Here is an 18,183-nt window from a genome sequence, read left to right as displayed (position 1 = left end):
GTCCCCACACTGCACAACAAGCTCCTCACAACCTCCCTCTGTACGACAACCTCCTCACAACCTCCTGATGTACAACACGTCCCCACGCTGCACAACAAGCTCCTGCTGTACGAGGGTCGGCCTGCAGCACGAGTGGCCGTCAGCAGTGCTTTGCCAGAGCGTTTCCCAGCGATACTGACAGCAGGAGGCAGGAGGACGTGGGGTTCGTGCAGTGGTGGGGGGAGGGGGCTCACAGCACACGAGCCCGCTGACCCCCCCAGCGCAACGAGGAAGTCCCCCGCCATCCCGCTGAGGCCTGACCCGTCAGCTGGGCCCCCCAGGGGGCAACAGGCGGAGAGAAACAGCGGGGCGAGGAAACCACATGCCACTCACACGAGCGAGAGGGGGACCTCTCTCCTCTCTCCCGCGGGGCCTTGAGAACGATCACACTGAAGGACTTGTTTTCCCTGGGCTGTGCGTGTCGCCGGCGCCGCGTCACACTGACCCCTGCTGGAGGGCCACGGCCAGCGCCACTCTGCCGTGGAACCCGCCGTCTGGTGATAAGTTCGGGGGGGCCTTGATTACGCCCGCGGGGCCGGGCGGGACGGAGGCAGGCCGGCCGGGCTCCCGCCCCGTAGCGCTCCGAGCCGTTCCGGGTTTTCCCGAGCGCGGGTCCACGCCCCGCAGACGGAGCCGGCACCAGCGCCGCCGGAGCTGGCCAGCCGCCTCGGGGCCCCCGTGGGCACACAAGAGCCCCTCGGCTGGGGACAGAAACCCGGGGCAGGTACTCCTGGTGCCCCACGGCAAACCGAGGCGGTGCGAGGAACGGACAACTGGCTCCAGTCTCCCACAGCCCCCCGGGGCCTGGTCCGGGACACTGGTGTCGGCCCCGCGGATGGGGCGGTGGGCAGCTGCGTGGCACAGGTGCCCCACGGGTGGGGAGGAGGGGTGTTTCGCCCCCAACAGGTGGCCTTGGCCAGGAGCGGTCAGGCCCAGCAAGTCCACTCCGCTCGGGGCCTTGGGAGAGTCCAGCGCCCCGAGTACCACGAACCCGGTCCGGTCCCACCGGGCCAGCAAGAGGTGTGAGCGCCCCCAGACCGCCGCTCCCCGCTGGCGCCAGAACCGGCGGAAGGGGAAGGGAGGAGCGGGGCGGGCGGGAGACGGGCCGTGCCCTTACCGTGCTCGGTGGCCGCGCTGCGGTCCGGCGTGTCCGCCCCGGTGTCGGCGGCCGAGGTGGTCAGCGCCCCCGAGGCCTCGCTGAGCGGCTCGCTGCGGCTGACGCTCTCCTGGGAGCTGAACCGGACCCGGGAGCTGGGGTCCGGCGAGGTGTCGGACGCGCCGGGCAGGTCCTCCGCCTTGGTCGGCGTCACGGTGAACCGGACCGAGCTGGACATGGCGCCCCGGACGGGTCCCGACGTGGAGCCTCTTTTTTTTCTTTTCTTCGCAGACCTTGTTCGTTTTTCTGTTGTTGTTTTGTGGCGTTGAACTCACATGTGTCTGTGTGTGTACACTGGAATCGCACGCTTGTCGGAGAAAGAGGACAACGAGCCCCCGCAACCCAGCCGAACCGAACTCAATCTTCTGTCCAACCGTTTCGAAAAAACGAAGCGTTTCGGGGTTCGCTGCATTCCTCCTCACCACCAAATGTGTGCTTGTTTTAACAAACCGCCTATCCGGGCGTCTCCCTCCCTCTTTCTGGATGATTAAACACGTAAGAAGAAATAAAATATAAAAACGGCCGGGCGGCGAGGCGGGAAGAGGCCCGGGGTCTTCACTCGCCCACGTCCCCGTGGGCCCGTGGAAAAGCACAACGGCGCTTCGGTCGCCTCGAGTGAGTTCTTCCACGGTTTGAATTTTAAACAAAAATATTTAAAAAATTAAATGAAAACTATCCGACACGCAGGAAGTACGTTTGTCCTTCGGCGCGTCGATACCCGGCAACGTCAACGCTCAGAGCCGTTGGCCGCCAGAAGTGACTTCAGGCGAGAAAAACGGTTTTGAGGGACCAGCCTGGAAAAGGTACGATTTCCCCGGGGTATTTTTTTTTTAAAATGAGGGTAAAATCACAAAATACTTTTGAGACAAAATACTGAATAACCTCCCCCCCCCTCCCTCCTCCCAAAAAATAGCATTTAACGGAAAAGACGTCCGGGCGCCGTAAGCCTGGTTGACAAACTCGAATATCGTGACGGAAAATTAAAAACACCCCCCCGCCCAGAAAATCAATTTTCGACGGTTTTTTAAAGACGACTTTCTGTCGATTGTTGTGCCCAACTTCCGAGTGATTGAGATGAATAGTTGTCAAAACAGCAGTTCATCGGTAGGAATGGCAGCTCCGGCCGATTCAGACGGTGTGACAAAGCCGGGCCGTCTCAATAGAACCGTTACTGACTCAGGCGAGAGCCGGTCCCACGCCGACAGCACTCCGGCGCGGCGCGTCTGTGAAACCGCTGTTTTCCCACAGGTACGCGGCGCTATATTTCAGTACTTCTATCGGCGGTTCCTCTGGGGTCGTCAACTGACTTGTTTGTTTTTTTTTTCCCCCAAAACAAATACTCCCAAGACCTTAATCAGGGATGGCCGCGAATATGAACCACTGCAAAAAAAAAACAAACAAGAAAAATTAATGAAGCGACGACAAATGTCCACTTCTGAAGGAATCGAGGAGAAGGTAAAGTTTTGCAGGATTTTGGACATATAAGTCAGAAAAAGCGAAACTCGTGCTGGCTGTGCGTCAGGGAGACCTCATGACTTCACAATGATCAGCCCTCTTAAATCATAATATTAATAAAAATAAAGAGACACGATTCACCGCGCTGAAGTCACCGGCCGCAAGCTCATCCCGTCGGGTTGTTTTCCACCACAGTGACACGGCAGCTTTTCATGACGTTTGACTTTTTTTTGGGGGGGAAAAACAACACCAACTTCTCCTCTCGGGGTTTCGGTTCGGACTGGGCTGGGGTTTGTCTTCGGTACCGGCCTGTCACGGGTCGGACCTCGGGCTCAGCCGGGCGTGCGTTCCCCCGGCCCCGGGCGAGGGAGGGGGTTTTACGGATTGATGTATTTTCCAGGGGGAAAATAATAATAAATAATAATAATCATTATTATAATAATATCAAAAAAAAACTGGGACAGGCCCGAGTTATTCACGCCGATTTGTTCCTGCGTCAGCTCTCCCGCCGCGACACCCGAGTTCTCGGGCTGCGTGTCCGGGTCGGACCCGAGCCTCTCACCCCGGCCGGGCGGGCGGAACCGGTTCGGGCTCAGTGTGTGTGTGTGTGAGAGAGAGAGTGAGGGGACAGGTCCGGACGAGCTCTGCGGGTTGGGTGTGGGTTTGTTTGCGACTACAGCTGCCGTCCCGGGCCGGGCAGGGAGAGCCGGACCCGGCTGCGGTTCGGGCAGAACCCCTCCGCGGATTCACCGAGTGACAGATCGCCGGGACCGGCGGAGACGCCGTCCCCCAGCCCGGCCAGCCCGGCCAGCCCGGCAGCCGACAGCGAGCCCGCTTTTCCTTCTAGAAAATAACACGATGAAACCGTCTGTCTCGGACAGAGAGAGAGAGATACTGACCGCCGCCGCGATCCCGGCTTCTCCCCGGCCCACGGAGGGGACACGGACACGCGTGTGTCTGCGGAGGAGCGCAGACCGGTCCTCGCCGCCGCCGGGTTGTCTCGGGCTGGGGGGGGGGGTTCGAAAGCCGGCAGGTTCCCCCCTCTTTTCTTCCTGGGTCCCCCCGCGAAGCCCTGCGCCTCCTCTGCTCCTGGAGATCACGCGTGCACCGACCCGCATCCGTTCCCCTCCGCGGTCACGCAAGAGAGGAGCCCACGGCTATTAAAAAACTGCAGCAGAGACGCCAGCACGTACACACGCAGGTGTGTAGCTGTTCTCCTTGTTTTTAAGTTTTCAAAAAAAAAAGTCCAGAGACGAGACAGGTAATATCCCGCTGTGCCGTGGCGTGGGAAAGTCCTCGGATCTCCGCGGCTCCCGGCTCGGCTCGGTTAGCGATTATTCCTCGGCTGGCTGGTTGGCTCCCATAACATCCTACCCATCAGCGCAAAGCCGCTTCCCTGTCTGCACTGCGCGCCCCCGCCCGCGCAGCCGCTGGGCCGGAAGCCGGTGCATGGCGGGAGTTGTAGTTCTTCGTTGCTATGATCCCGGCAAGGGCCCCCGTGTTGTACATGGAGATCAGTCATTAATCGAGATGACAACTGTCCCCTCTGGGTGAAAGCAGCCCAGGAAAGCTACGACGTTTATTTTGGTTAGTTAAAATGTTCTAGATTGATCTGCCAAATTACATAAACAGAGAAACAGAGGTTCCTTTTTGATCCCAATGCAAAAATATCATCTGTCATCGAGTGAATCATCACCGTTCGTCGTTATTATAGACACGAGTGACACGGCCTGGGTACAGACTGGCTGTGGAACAATTTCACGTTGACAGAGACAGGAGCAGGTGGAAGCTGTGCGTACCTTACCTGTACCGCCCGCTGTGAAACGGTCTTCTGTCAGGCGTGACGGTGGTACGGACCCCTGGTGGCCTGTATACTGCGTCTGCGTGTTAAGGAGCGAGTGAGGGTTTACTCCCGCCGGAAAGAGAGCAAAAGAAACAGACCGTTTTCGGCTGTGGAGCTTCCTCGGGTGTCAGCCTGGGAGAAACCCGCGCCCGCTGACCCGGCTCCCTGCCTGAACGGGTCTGACTGGTGTGGCAAAAGCACAGTTGTGGAAAACTGCCAGTTTGTGAGGCCTTCACAGACACTGGGGGGGGGGGCTGTGATGTCAATCTCTCACGACCCCCTGGGCTCGAACCCCAGATTCAGGAGCTCCTGCGTGTGTCCGGGAGACACCCAGAGAGAAACACGGATAATGATAATTATAATATCCTGACCCCTCTACAGCTCCTTCCTGGACCCTCCTCTCCCAGTGCTGTCCAGTACTGGGGACCCCCTCCACCCCCCCAGTGTGATGATGCTCCAGTCCGCTCACACACTCCAGCTCTCAGTGGGGAGGAGAGCAGAGTGATGAGGCCAGTTCAGAGAGGGGGGTGATCAGGAGGCCATGACTGGTAAAGACCAGGGGGAGTCTGTCCAGGACACTGGGGTCACACCCCTACTCTTTCTGAGAGACACCCTGGGGTCTTGACTGACCACAGAGAGGCAGGACCTCAGTTTTACGCGAGTGGGGACTGAACGCTTGAGCGCGGCTGCCAAGGTGCCCACAGTCGAACCTGGGCTCCCTGATCCGTCTGACCGGCTGGTTCACCACGTGGACGCCAGCCAGGAGCTTCCTGCCACAGCTGTGCACAGCCTGGTCTCTGTCAGTCAGGACAGGAGGCTCTTCTTTACACAGAGGGTGGTGGGGGTGGGGAACAAGCTGCCCAGCCCTGTTGTTGAAGCCGATACCCTGGCTTCTCTCCAGACACAGCTGGGTGAGCTCCTGAGGTCAATCAGCTACTAACAACCAAACTGCCTGGTTGACCCCTCCTTTGTAATATTGTCTATTCATAAGGCTTCAAAGTTTCCCATTTCAAGAGATGTGAGGGTTCTGCCCTGTAACCGAGAGTCCAGCTGGGACAAAACCCCAACACAGACGAGGGGACCCGCCGATCTCAACACCCGCGCCATGGGTCACAGAAACGCAACACACAGCTCCTCTGTCAATACCAGACTTTATTGTTGGACCACCGAGTGTGTCATCGTCTCGTGAAGAGCAGTCTCCCAGCTCCAGACACAATGGTAAATAAAAGGAAGATACAGGCTGAAGGGCATCGAGCTGCATCACAATACTGCCAAGACTTCGACTGAGAAATCAACACAGGGCACTGTAGCAATGAACCAGCTCCTGGGTAACAGGGCAGACAAGAGGAGAAGAGCAGAGCCCAGTGTGGTTAATCAGCACCAGCAGGAGAGGGGAAGAGGGAGGAGAGGGGAAGAGCAGAGCAGAGCCCAGTGTGGTTAATCAGCACCAGCAGGAGAGGAGGGAGGAGAGGGGAAGAGCAGAGCAGAGCTTAGTGTGGTTAATCAGCACCAGCAGGAGAGGGGAAGAACAGAGCAGAGCCCAGTGTGGTTAATCAGCACCAGCAGGAGAGGGGAAGAGGGAGGAGAGGGGAAGAGCAGAGCAGAGCCCAGTGTGGTTAATCAGCACCAGCAGGAGAGGAGAGGAGGGAGAAGAGCAGAGCCCAGTGTGGTTAATCAGCACCAGCAGGAGAGGGGAAGAACAGAGCAGAGCCCAGTGTGGTTAATCAGCACCAGCAGGAGAGGAGGGAGGAGAGGGGAGGAGCAGAGCCCAGTGTGGTTAATCAGCACCAGCAGGAGAGGGGAAGAGGGAGGAGAGGGGAGGAGCAGAGCCCAGTGTGGTTAATCAGCACCAGCAGGAGAGGAGGGAGGAGAGGGGAGGAGCAGAGCCCAGTGTGGTTAATCAGCACCAGCAGGAGAGGGGAAGAACAGAGCAGAGCCCAGTGTGGTTAATCAGCACCAGCAGGAGAGGAGGGAGGAGAGGGGAGGGGAAGAACAGAGCAGAGCCCAGTGTTGTTAATCAGCACCAGCAGGAGAGGAGGGAGGAGAGGGGAGGAGCAGAGCCCAGTGTGGTTAATCAGCACCAGCACTCCGCCTCCTCACTTCACTCCCAGGTGCGAGAGGGAACTGGAGGTTGAGTCACAAGGTTACCCCCCTTCCCACCCATCCCAAGGGCACTCAAGTCCAGGTCAGTTCAGAAGGATGTTCTTCCAGGATTCGGGGCTCAGAGGGTGGGGTTCACTCGGGTGTCACGTCTCGCTGCTCCGCGCTCGCCTCCCCTCCTCCGCGCTGGCGTGCGTGGTCACAGTCCAGTGCAGGTCAGGGCTTCTGCGGCGCGGCCAGTGTGTCCGGGCGTTGCTCGGTTACAGCACTGGCCGGGGCTGCTGAGTGAGCAGGAGGCTGAAGCGCTTCTTGATGGTGACGCGGTGGCGGGAGTATTTATCATCCGGGGAGAACCGGGCCGGGTGGGCTGAGCTGGTGGGCCGACCTGAAGGATCCACCTTCTGATAGAGAGAAACACAGAGAGAGGGGTTCATACAGACACACTGACTGACTGGACACTCCAGTACATTAACACTGCACTGAGAGAGAGGGGTTCATACAGACACACTGACTGGACACTCCAGTACATTAACACTGCACTGAGAGAGAGGGGTTCATACAGACACACTGACTGGACACTCCAGTACATTAACACTGCACTGAGAGAGAGGGGTTCATACAGACACACTGACTGACTGGACACTCCAGTACATTAACACTGCACTGAGAGAGAGGGGTTCATACAGACACACTGACTGACTGGACACTCCAGTACATTAACACTGCACTGAGAGAGAGGGGTTCATACAGACACACTGACTGGACACTCCAGTACATTAACACTGCACTGAGAGAGAGGGGTTCATATAGACACACTGACTGACTGGACACTCCAGTACATTAACACTGCACTGAGAGAGAGGGGTTCATATAGACACACTGACTGACTGGACACTCCAGTACATTAACACTGCACTGAGAGAGAGGGGTTCATACAGACACACTGACTGACTGGACACTCCAGTACATTAACACTGCACTGAGAGAGAGGGGTTCATACAGACACACTGACTGACTGGACACTCCAGTACATTAACACTGCACTGAGAGAGAGGGGTTCATACAGACACACTGACTGGACACTCCAGTACATGAACACTGCACTGAGAGAGAGGGGTTCATACAGACACACTGACTGACTGGACACTCCAGTACATTAACACTGCACTGAGAGAGAGGGGTTCATACAGACACACTGACTGACTGGACACTCCAGTACATGAACACTGCACTGAGAGAGAGGGGTTCATACAGACACACTGACTGACTGGACACTCCAGTACATTAACACTGCACTGAGAGAGAGGGGTTCATACAGACACACTGACTGACTGGACACTCCAGTACATTAACACTGCACTGAGAGAGAGGGGTTCATACAGACACACTGACTGACTGGACACTCCAGTACATTAACACTGCACTGAGAGAGAGGTTCATACAGACACACTGACTGGACACTCCAGTACATTAACACTGCACTGAGAGAGAGGGGTTCATACAGACACACTGACTGACTGGACACTCCAGTACATTAACACTGCACTGAGAGAGAGGGGTTCATACAGACACACTGACTGACTGGACACTCCAGTACATTAACACTGCACTGAGAGAGAGGGGTTCATACAGACACACTGACTGGACACTCCAGTACATTAACACTGGACTGAGAGAGAGGGGTTCATACAGACACACTAACTGACTGGACACTCCAGTACATTAACACTGCACTGAGAGAGAGGGGTTCATACAGACACACTGACTGGACACTCCAGTACATTAACACTGCACTGAGAGAGAGGGGTTCATACAGACACACTGACTGATTGGACACTCCAGTACATTAACACTGCACTGAGAGAGGGGTTCATACAGACACACTGACTGGACACTCCAGGACATTAATATTGTGGGCACTGTTGGATCTGCTCCTGCTGCTGCCATGTTGGCTGTGTCAGTACCAGTGGCGCGCACGCACACACACAACAGGACAGTATCATGTTGCTACTGCAGCTTCAGGAGGCGATGTTAAGGCCGTAGTCCCTCGTTTACAGTTCACTACCGCCGGTCGGTTGCTATACGTTTACAGCTACGGCTTTATGTGCGAATGCTGAAAGCCGGACTGAAAAACACAAATACTACGTCTCACTGAACACCGAAATACCGCTCACCTTCAGCGTGTACATTCTCTCCCCCTTCTCGTTCAGGTAAAACTGCAGAAACATGGCGGCGGCCGCACAGCAGACGTCCACAAACCGTACAAACTGTGGATATGAAGGTGGTACCGGCTGCTACTTTCTCACAGCGGACGGCAGGACTAAACACACCAACACGTGCTCTCAACTCCTTCCTCCTCTCCCTCGCGCGTCTGCAATATGAGCTCACTTCCGCTCCCAACCCCCGGGCGCACAGTTTACGGCGTCATTTCCGGTCGGGCGCGTTGTTGACCTCCTCGCCTTCTGAGGAACTCCGCCCCCTGGTGCTCGGAGGTAGCAGTTCGTGTCCGGGATTTTCTCTCAGCGGCGTGTCTGCGCAGTATCTGCTCTCCCTGTGTCTGACAGCAGTAACAGTGTTAATAGCAGAGGCATTGGTGACATTAGAGAAACAGCCCAGTACTATTAGGAGGAGTAGCAGTACTGTACAAACATGCTCTGGATGTGTCCAGTATCCAAATATAAAATATACTTTGATATTAATAGTTGATGTAATACTACCACTGCAGTTTTTTCCACTTGCAACACTACTAGCAGTCGGTGCATGAACAGAAGATCACAACTATTCATTTTGTTTTTAATTGCTATTTGTGAAGCTCGTTTCCTATTTTTTGGCACAGTGGCCAGCATTGCTGCCTCTCAGTGCTGGCTCCTTGGGTTAAATTCCAGTCTTGGGGTGCTGTCTGTCTGGAGTCTGCATGTTCTCCTCGTGTTTATGTCAGTTTCCTCTGGGCGCTCCGGTTTCCTCCCACAGTCCGAAGACATGCTGGTGGGTTAAGAGGCTTCTGGGAAAACTGGCCTTGGTGTGAGTGTGTGTATCTCTCTGTGTGTGTGTCCTATGATGGGCTGGTGTCCTGTCCAGGGAGTGTGTGTCCTGTGAGGGGCTGGTGTCCTGTCCAGGGTGTGTGTGTGTGTGTGTGTGTCCTGTGAGGGGCTGATGTCCTGTCCAGGTGTGTGTGTGTGTGTGTGTGTGTGTGTCCTGTGAGGGGCTGGTGTCCTGTCCAGGGTGTGTGTGTGTGTGTGTGTCCTCCGAGGGGCTGGTGTCCTGTCCAGGGTGTGTGTGTGTTTGTGTCCTCCGAGGGGCTGGTGTCCTGTCCAGGGTGTGTGTGTCTGTGTGTGTCCTGTGAGGGGCTGCTGTCCTGTCCAGGGTTTGTGTGTGTGTGTGTGTGTCCTGTGAGGGGCTGATGTCCTGTCCAGGGTGTGTGTGTGTGTGTGTGTGTGTGTGTGTGTGTGTGTGTGTGTGTGTGTGTCCTGTGAGGGGCTGGTGTCCTGTCCAGGGTGTGTGTGTGTTTGTGTCCTCCGAGGGGCTGGTGTCCTGTCCAGGGTGTGTGTGTGTGTGTGTCCTGTGAGGGGCTGGTGTCCTGTCCAGGGTGTGTGTGTGTGTGTGTCCTGTGAGGGGCTGGTGTCCTGTCCAGGGTGTGTGTGTGTGTGTGTCCTGTGAGGGGCTGGTGTCCTGTCCAGGATGCACCCTGCTTTGTGCCCATAGCTTGCTGGGATAGACTGCAGCTCCCCTGCAACCCCGGATGAAGAAGAATGAATGGATGGATCTCCTTTTGTACTGATAGAAGTTGAAGGGTTGTTTATTCTCACTGTTGTACCATTATTTTCTGTTGGTTTTCTAACTTCATTATACGTCAATGCCTTCTATTTCCAGGAGAGAAAGAACATCAGAGTTGCATCAGCCAATCAGAGGGCAGAATGGAGGCCCTGGTCCCACCCTTCTAAGGCCATGGACTGTCTCCATTGGTGGAAAAACAGGTCAACTTCCTTAGCAACCCAAAGAGCAGCCTCCTCTTCCTTAGCAACTGCACAAACCTCAACATCAGCGTCTGGAAATTTCACTCCAGTCCACGAAAGAGAGCAGGCAGAAATTTCTTTGCTCGGACAGGGGGGGCACAGGCTGCACCTGAGACACGCCCTCGGCTTCCTCGAAGGAGCCAGCCAGGAGACACCCCACAACTGCAGGAGGGCATCCCCGAAAGGAGGAAGGCATTCTGAGGTCACCCCACATCGTTGTTGCCCCAGCCTGTCCCAGCTGACCCACACTTCCATCCTAGACTTCAGCACGTGCCTCCAAAATGAAGGAAAGCAGTAACCCCAGTGCCCTCACCTCTGCCCAGCGCCCCCTTCCTGCCCCTGTGCCTCCACGACCCAGCAGAATCCCTCACTGGCTCCCCCTATTGGCACGGTATACACCCTACTGGGCCCCCGCCCAGCCCCCGCCCCAGGGGGCAGCCAGCGCTGACTCAAACCCTGGCTTGGAGGGCGAGCCCTGCACCTGCCTCCTTCCACGTGATGCCCAAGAGCAACACTGCTGCCCCCTGGTGTCAGTATCCGATACAGCATCAGACACACAGACAGCATCAGTCTCAGCATCAGATGTACCTGTGGTGTCAGATTCACTGTCAGATGTACCTGTGGTGTCAGATTCAGTGTCAGTATCAGAGGTACCTGTGGTGTCAGATTCAGTATCTGCTGCAGGTGTACTATCAGATTCAGGTGCGGTATCAGTGTCAGATGCAGGTGTGGTATCAGATTCAGGTGTGGTATCAGTGTCAGATGCAGGTGTGGTATCAGATTCAGGTGTGGTATCAGGATCAGTATCAGATGCAGGTGTGGTATCAGAATCAGTGTCAGATGTAGGTGTGGTATCAGATTCAGGTGTGGTATCAGATTCAGTATCAGATTCAGATGTAAGTATGGTATCAGGATCAGTATCAGATGTACCTGTGGTGTCAGAATCAGTGTCAGATGTAGGTGTGGTATCAGATTCAGTATCAGTGTCAGATGTACCTGTGGTGTCAGATTCAGTATCTGCTGCAGGTGTGGTATCAGAATCAGTGTCAGATGTAGGTGTGGTATCAGAATCAGTGTCAGATGTAGGTGTGGTATCAGAATCAGTGTCAGATGTAGGTGTGGTGTCAGATTCAGTATCTGCTGCAGGTGTGGTATCAGATTCAGGTGTGGTATCAGATGTACCTGTGGTGTCAGAATCAGTGTCAGATGTAGGTGTGGTGTCAGATTCAGTATCTGCTGCAGGTGTGGTATCAGATTCAGGTGTGGTATCAGATGTACCTGTGGTGTCAGAATCAGTGTCAGATGTAGGTGTGGTATCAGATTCAGTGTCAGATGCTGGTGTGGTATCAGATTCAGTATCAGTATTATTGTCTGACCCAGTCATGCCATCAGACACAGAATTTGCATCAGATTTGATCTCAGTAGCCATTTCTGAACCAGAACCAGTGTCCAATTCTGAGCCACTATCAGAATTAGCATCGCCATCAGATTCAGACCCAGACTCTATATTACTGTTAGTGCCTGAACCAGCACAGTCCGATCCAGGTCTCCTATCAGACACAATGTCACCATCAGAACCAGGACTGTCATCAGACCAGGCAATATTAACATCTGACCCAGTGCCAGTAGCAAAATGTGTGTTTGTACTAGACCCTGTGTCAGAACTAATCGTACCAGGGTCAGATCTGGTGCTGGTTTCAGACCCACTATCGGCATCAGAACAATTCATGGTATTGGACACAGTACTGGCTTCAGAAACTGCATCAGTGACACAGACAGTGCTGGTACCAGACTCACTGTCAGTATCAGACCCATTACTGGTATCAGAACCACTGTCATTGTCAACAGCGTCAGAACCAGGCTCAGTGTCAGCCCCAGTGCCAGAGACTGTGACAGTGTCAGAACCAGTGTCAACACCAGACCCAGTACTGTTCTCGGAGGATAAACACTGCTTTCACTGGGTAACGGGTTCAATACCAAACCAAACACTGGTATCAAACCCAGTGGCTCTGTTTGACACTGCACTGGGGTCAGGGCCAGTGTTAGTATCAGAACCAGCAGCAGTTCCAGAACAAACATTGGTATCAGACCCAGTGACAGTACCAGAACCAGTACTGGTGTCAGGCCCAGTCACAGTACCAGAACCAGCGGCAGTGTCAGTGCTGGTGCCTGTGTCAGACATGGATCCAGCGTCAGGTTCAGAACCAGGACTGCCCTCGGAGCCCATCTGGCCCCAGCGGGCTGCAGGCCGTCCCAGGGAGGGCTTCTCCCAGGGGGTGTATGAGAACTACAGGAGGTGGCAGCACTACAAGAGCCTGGCCCAGCAGTACTGTCCACAACCCCCCGACACTGAGGCCCTGTCCTGCTTCTTCATGTGAGTCAGTGTGTCTGTATGAACCCCTCTCTCTCAGGGCAGTGTTCATGTACTGGAGTGTCCAGTCAGTGTGTCTGTATGAACCCCTCTCTCTCAGTGCAGTGTTAATGTACTGGAGTGTCCAGTCAGTCAGTGTGTCTGTATGAACCCCTCTCTCTCAGTGCAGTGTTAATGTACTGGAGTGTCCAGTCAGTCAGTGTGTCTGTATGAACCCCTCTCTCTCAGTGCAGTGTTAATGTACTGGAGTGTCCAGTCAGTCAGTGTGTCTGTATGAACCCCTCTCTCTCAGTGCAGTGTTAATGTACTGGAGTGTCCAGTCAGTCAGTGTGTCTGTATGAACCCCTCTCTCTCAGTGCAGTGTTAATGTACTGGAGTGTCCAGTCAGTCAGTGTGTCTGTATGAACCCCTCTCTCTCAGTGCAGTGTTAATGTACTGGAGTGTCCAGTCAGTCAGTGTGTCTGTATGAACCCCTCTCTCTCAGTGCAGTGTTAATGTACTGGAGTGTCCAGTCAGTCAGTGTGTCTGTATGAACCCCTCTCTCTCAGTGCAGTGTTAATGTACTGGAGTGTCCAGTCAGTCAGTGTGTCTGTATGAACCCCTCTCTCTCAGTGCAGTGTTAATGTACTGGAGTGTCCAGTCAGTCAGTGTGTCTGTATGAACCCCTCTCTCTCAGTGCAGTGTTAATGTACTGGAGTGTCCAGTCAGTCAGTGTGTCTGTATGAACCCCTCTCTCTCAGTGCAGTGTTAATGTACTGGAGTGTCCAGTCAGTCAGTGTGTCTGTATGAACCCCTCTCTCTCAGTGCGGTGTTAATGTACTGGAGTGTCCAGTCAGTCAGTGTGTCTGTATGAACCCCTCTCTCTCAGTGCGGTGTTAATGGACTGGAGTGTCCAGTCAGTCAGTGTGTCTGTATGAACCCCTCTCTCTCAGTGCGGTGTTCATGTACTGGAGTGTCCAGTCAGTCAGTGTGTCTGTATGAACCCCTCTCTCTCAGTGCGGTGTTCATGTACTGGAGTGTCCAGTCAGTCAGTGTGTCTGTATGAACCCCTCTCTCTCAGTGCAGTGTTCATGTACTGGAGTGTCCAGTCAGTCAGTGTGTCTGTATGAACCCCTCTCTCTCAGTGCAGTGTTCATGTACTGGAGTGTCCAGTCAGTCAGTGTGTCTGTATGAACCCCTCTCTCTCAGTGCAGTGTTCATGTACTGGAGTGTCCAGTCAGTCAGTGTGTCTGTATGAACCCCTCTCTCTCAGTGCAGTGTTAATGTACTGGAGTGTCCAGTCAGTCAGTGTGTCTGTATGAACCCCTCTCTCTCAGTGCAGTGTTAATGTACTGGAGTGTCCAATCAGTCAGTGTGTCTGTATGAACCCCTCTCTCTCAGTGCAGTGTTAATGTACTGGAGTGTCCAGTCAGTCAGTGTGTCTGTATGAACCCCTCTCTCTCAGTGCAGTGTTAATGTACTGGAGTGTCCAGTCAGTCAGTGTGTCTGTATGAACCCCTCTCTCTCAGTGCAGTGTTAATGTACTGGAGTGTCCAGTCAGTGTGTCTGTATGAACCCCTCTCTCTCAGTGCAGTGTTAATGTACTGGAGTGTCCAGTCAGTGTGTCTGTATTAACCTGTCTCTCTCTCTCAGTCCAGTGCTGCGCTCCCTCTCTTCGCTGTCTCCCCGGATGTCTCTCTCTGTTGGCGTCACAGTGGCTGTCGGCGAGTGGGGGAGACTGTCCAACTACGATCGCATGATCTACTATGACATGGCCTGGAAGTGAGCACACAGACACACCCAGAGGGGCTCCAGCGCACAGATGCAGAATTTAGATCAGAATTTAACAGGAAACTGCACCCTCGTCATTATTACTAATGTTAACGTTATTATTGCTAATGTTAGACATCACATCTCGGGGTCCTGGGGTCAGCTCTGGACGGGAGCTCCTTCTGTCTAGAGATTGTCTGTTCTCCCCTGTCCAAGCTCTCCAGCTCCATCCCTCCTCCCAGAAACATGTGGACTAGCCTGGTCTCTGTACATCGTCCCTGTGTGCGTGTGCGTGTGCGTGCATGTGTGTGTGACAGTGTGAGAGCGTGTGTGTATATGAGTGTGAGAGTAAATGTAAATCTTTGTGACAGTGAGAGAGGGTGTGAATCTAAGTGTGTAAATGAGTGTGAGAGGCTGTGAATATAAGTGTGTGCATATGATTGTACGTGTGTGTGAGACAGTGTGATGGTGTGTAAATGAGTGTAAGTGTTTGAGGCTGTGAATGTAAGTGTGTGTGAGTGTGTCTGTGCTCTGTCCTCCCTGATCCCAGTGTGTGAGTGCGCAACTGTGTGAGTGTAAGAGTGTGTATATTACAGCGTGATTGTATCTGTGTATAAGTGTGTGAATGTGCGTGAAGCATGAGAGTGTGTGAGTATGAGTTTGTAAGTGACTGTGAGTGTCTGAGTGTGTGTGTAAGTGTGATTGTGGGTGAGAGCTTGAGTGTGAGTGTGTGAGTGTGTGAGACAGCATGATTGTATATGTGAATTTGTGTGTGACAGTGTGAGAGGGTGTGTGTGAGGAGACCCCTCACTGTGTCTGGGAGCTGGCTCCTCTGTCCAGTGACGACAGCAGACCCCTGGGAGCTGGGGGCTCCGAGCTCGGGTCCCGACTCTGAGGGCTGGATGTAGCAGCCGCGGCTCTGTCTGCAGGTTCATGGAGTTCGAGCAGGAGGAGCTGAAGAGGGGCAAGGTCACCCAGAGGTCGAGCAACACACAAGCAGCCCCGCCCAGCAAGACCAGCAGCAACGGTCAGTACAGGTCTGGAGCTCAGGACACAAGAGGGCTGTCAGGAGATAACTCAGGATATACAGGCTGGAGAGGCAAAGTGTTGCTCACTGTAGACATCTCAGTGCAGTGTTAATGTACTGGAGTGTCCAGTCAGTCAGTGTGTCTGTATGAACCCCTCTCTCTCAGTGCAGTGTTAATGTACTGGAGTGTCCAGTCAGTGTGTCTGTATGAACCCCTCTCTCTCAGTGCAGTGTTAATGTACTGGAGTGTCCAGTCAGTGTGTCTGTATGAACCCCTCTCTCTCAGTGCAGTGTTAATGTACTGGAGTGTCCAGTCAGTCAGTGTGTCTGTATGAACCCCTCTCTCTCAGTGCAGTGTTAATGTACTGGAGTGTCCAGTCAGTGTGTCTGTATGAACCCCTCTCTCTCAGTGCAGTGTTAATGTACTGGAGTGTCCAGTCAGTCAGTGTGTCTGTATGAACCCCTCTCTCTCTCAGTGCAGTGTTAATGTACTGGAGTGTCCAGTCAGTCAGTGTGTCTGTATGAACCCCTCTCTCTCAATGCAGTGTTAATGTACTGGAGTGTCCAGTCAGTCAGTGTGTCTGTATGAACCCCTCTCTCTCAGTGCAGTGTTAATGTACTGGAGTGTCCAGTCAGTCAGTGTGTCTGTATGAACCCCTCTCTCTCAGTGCAGTGTTAATGTACTGGAGTGTCCAGTCAGTGTGTCTGTATGAACCCCTCTCTCTCAGTGCAGTGTTAATGTACTAGTCCAATTATTTTAGTGTGGGTCTCTAGTGCAGTGTCTCTCTTCATTTCCAGCTGCGACTGTTCTCCTGTTTCTCTCATGTCTCCTCCTGGACTGTGAGCAGGTTACATGCTGAAGAAGAGGACCCAGGGACGAGCAGGCAGTGTCAGAAGTAAAGGCCGCAAGAAGACCCATAGGAACAACAGGACAGCCCCAGAGAGCGAGGCGCGCTTCCCAGGCCTACCACCGGGGGCGCTGCAGGAGTACACAGAGATCATGCACTCGCTGGACTCCCCAGCGCCACCAGAGCCACAGAGGTCAGAGGTCACGGGAGAGCAAGAGGGGCAGTTCATGGAGTACCTGAACCAGTTGTGTGGAGACAGAGACTTTGTCAAGAAGGTACATGACTCTTCCTCACAGAACCGTTCACCACCAGTGTGTCCAGTCAGGGTGTCTGTGTTGACCCCTCTCTCTCACTCAGGTGGAGACAGTCATAGACCCTCAGTACATGTTGTCTGGTGCCTGTCTGGACGAAAGAGCTGTCTCTCCCTCACTTCAGGAGCCATACATAGCAGATAGGAGTGTGACTGAGGTACCAGCTGGTAACGCTCTCATCTTGCTCATCACAATGAATGAAGATGATCGTGCGGACAACAGTGTACCGACTGAGAAAGATTTGTTTTCTCTCCCTGAATCAACAGGAAGGCCCACATGGGTGCTGTGCTCCCCCTAGTGTCTGCTCAGGTATTGCACCTCTGAGCTTGGACTTCTGCTCCCAGGAGGCCCCTCCAGACTCCCCGGACAGCTGCGGGCCCCATCGTGCAGTTCCCAGCTTCCTGCTGCCCACCCCTCCTCAGACAGTTCTCCAGGGGGAACTTCCTGCCCTGCGGGACAATCTGAGCTCCCAGAAGACACACCCCTGTTTTCAGGCCACGCCCAGCAGCTCCCTAGAAACCTTCCCTTTGCGTGAGAACTACAGTATCCAGCATGCACCTTGCCCTGCCCAGTCACAAGCTTCAGCACCACAGGCAGATGTATGGCCAAGGACGTCCACTTCCCAGAAGGCCCCCATCATGTTTCAGAAGGAAGACCACGTCCCCCCATCCACATCTGCAGTCTTGTGGGACACAGACAGGTTCGGAACTGGCTCACGTCCCACAAGAGACTGCAGTGCACAGAATTCCTTCCCAGGGGCGCCTGGACCCCTGTGCGTACAAGACGACTACAGCTCCCAGCATGCACCTGCGAGTGGCCTGCTGACTTATGAGACCGCCCACACAGGCGTTTGTCTTCGGCAGCCTGGCTTCACCCCACGTTGTCGTCTGCCCCCTCTGCTGCAGACTTACAGCACCTACCCGGGTGTCTAGGCAGGGAACTACGCCTCCCATAATTCCTTCTCATACATGCCAGAGAACTACAATTCCCAGGGTGCACCTCCTGACCGCCTGCAGGTTTCTGTGCCTGGTGACGGCCTCTGCACTGTGGAGGGAAGCTCCGGTTTTGACCATGAACTGTTCCGTCCACTTTGGGAACGGCAGTCCCCACAGCGTCCCTCTCGGCAACCAACACGTCTGCAGACCTCAGGCTGTACGGCTTGTGTTTCAGGGGAGCCACAGTTCAGCTGAAGCTCAGCAGCTGGTCTCGTCAATGCATCAGCGCAGCTCCCAGGGTGCACCGGGATCCCCTCAGCCCCTGGCTGGGCCGGG

The 18,183-nt window shown here is 54.4% G+C and overlaps 2 protein-coding genes across 3 annotated transcripts in view; one reads left to right on the top strand and one right to left on the bottom strand.

The window, feature by feature from the left end:
* Window positions 1-4,075, bottom strand: part of LOC107076291 (solute carrier family 12 member 6-like) — a 41,473-nt gene extending 37,398 nt beyond the window's left edge. For both annotated transcript variants that reach the window (XM_069188701.1, XM_069188702.1), the window contains exons 1-2: window positions 3,550-4,075; window positions 1,157-2,575 (exon numbers count right to left, since the gene is read on the bottom strand). In XM_069188701.1, the coding sequence (XP_069044802.1) occupies window positions 1,157-1,373 (217 nt within the window). In that variant the 5' untranslated portion in view covers window positions 1,374-2,575; window positions 3,550-4,075. The remainder of the gene's footprint in view (window positions 1-1,156; window positions 2,576-3,549) is intronic.
* Window positions 1,915-17,844, top strand: LOC138238214 (uncharacterized). Its single transcript, XM_069188265.1, has 8 exons — window positions 1,915-1,998; window positions 10,464-11,566; window positions 11,663-12,980; window positions 14,610-14,738; window positions 15,656-15,753; window positions 16,602-16,876; window positions 16,959-17,069; window positions 17,179-17,844. Exons 2-8 carry the CDS (start codon window positions 10,888-10,890, stop codon window positions 17,842-17,844), a joined length of 3,276 nt encoding a protein of 1,091 aa, XP_069044366.1. The 5' UTR covers window positions 1,915-1,998; window positions 10,464-10,887.
* Window positions 17,845-18,183: the final 339 nt, after the last annotated feature.

This window comes from Lepisosteus oculatus, chromosome 4 (genome assembly GCF_040954835.1).
Source record: "Lepisosteus oculatus isolate fLepOcu1 chromosome 4, fLepOcu1.hap2, whole genome shotgun sequence".
Classification (NCBI taxonomy): Eukaryota; Metazoa; Chordata; class Actinopteri; order Semionotiformes; family Lepisosteidae; genus Lepisosteus; species Lepisosteus oculatus.
The sequence above is the reverse complement of the archived record's forward strand: the minus strand, read 5'-3'. Positions and strand labels throughout refer to the sequence as shown.

Excerpts from the sequence above, each read along its gene's own strand:
- LOC138238214 (XM_069188265.1), top strand. The coding sequence starts at position 10,888 with ATGAAGGAAAGCAGTAACCCCAGTGCCCTCACCTCTGCCCAGCGCCCC. Across the intron at positions 14,739-15,655 it reads TACTATGACATGGCCTGGAA|GTTCATGGAGTTCGAGCAGG; the intron begins GTGAGCACACAG and ends CTCTGTCTGCAG. Across the intron at positions 16,877-16,958 it reads ACAGAGACTTTGTCAAGAAG|GTGGAGACAGTCATAGACCC; the intron begins GTACATGACTCT and ends TCTCTCACTCAG.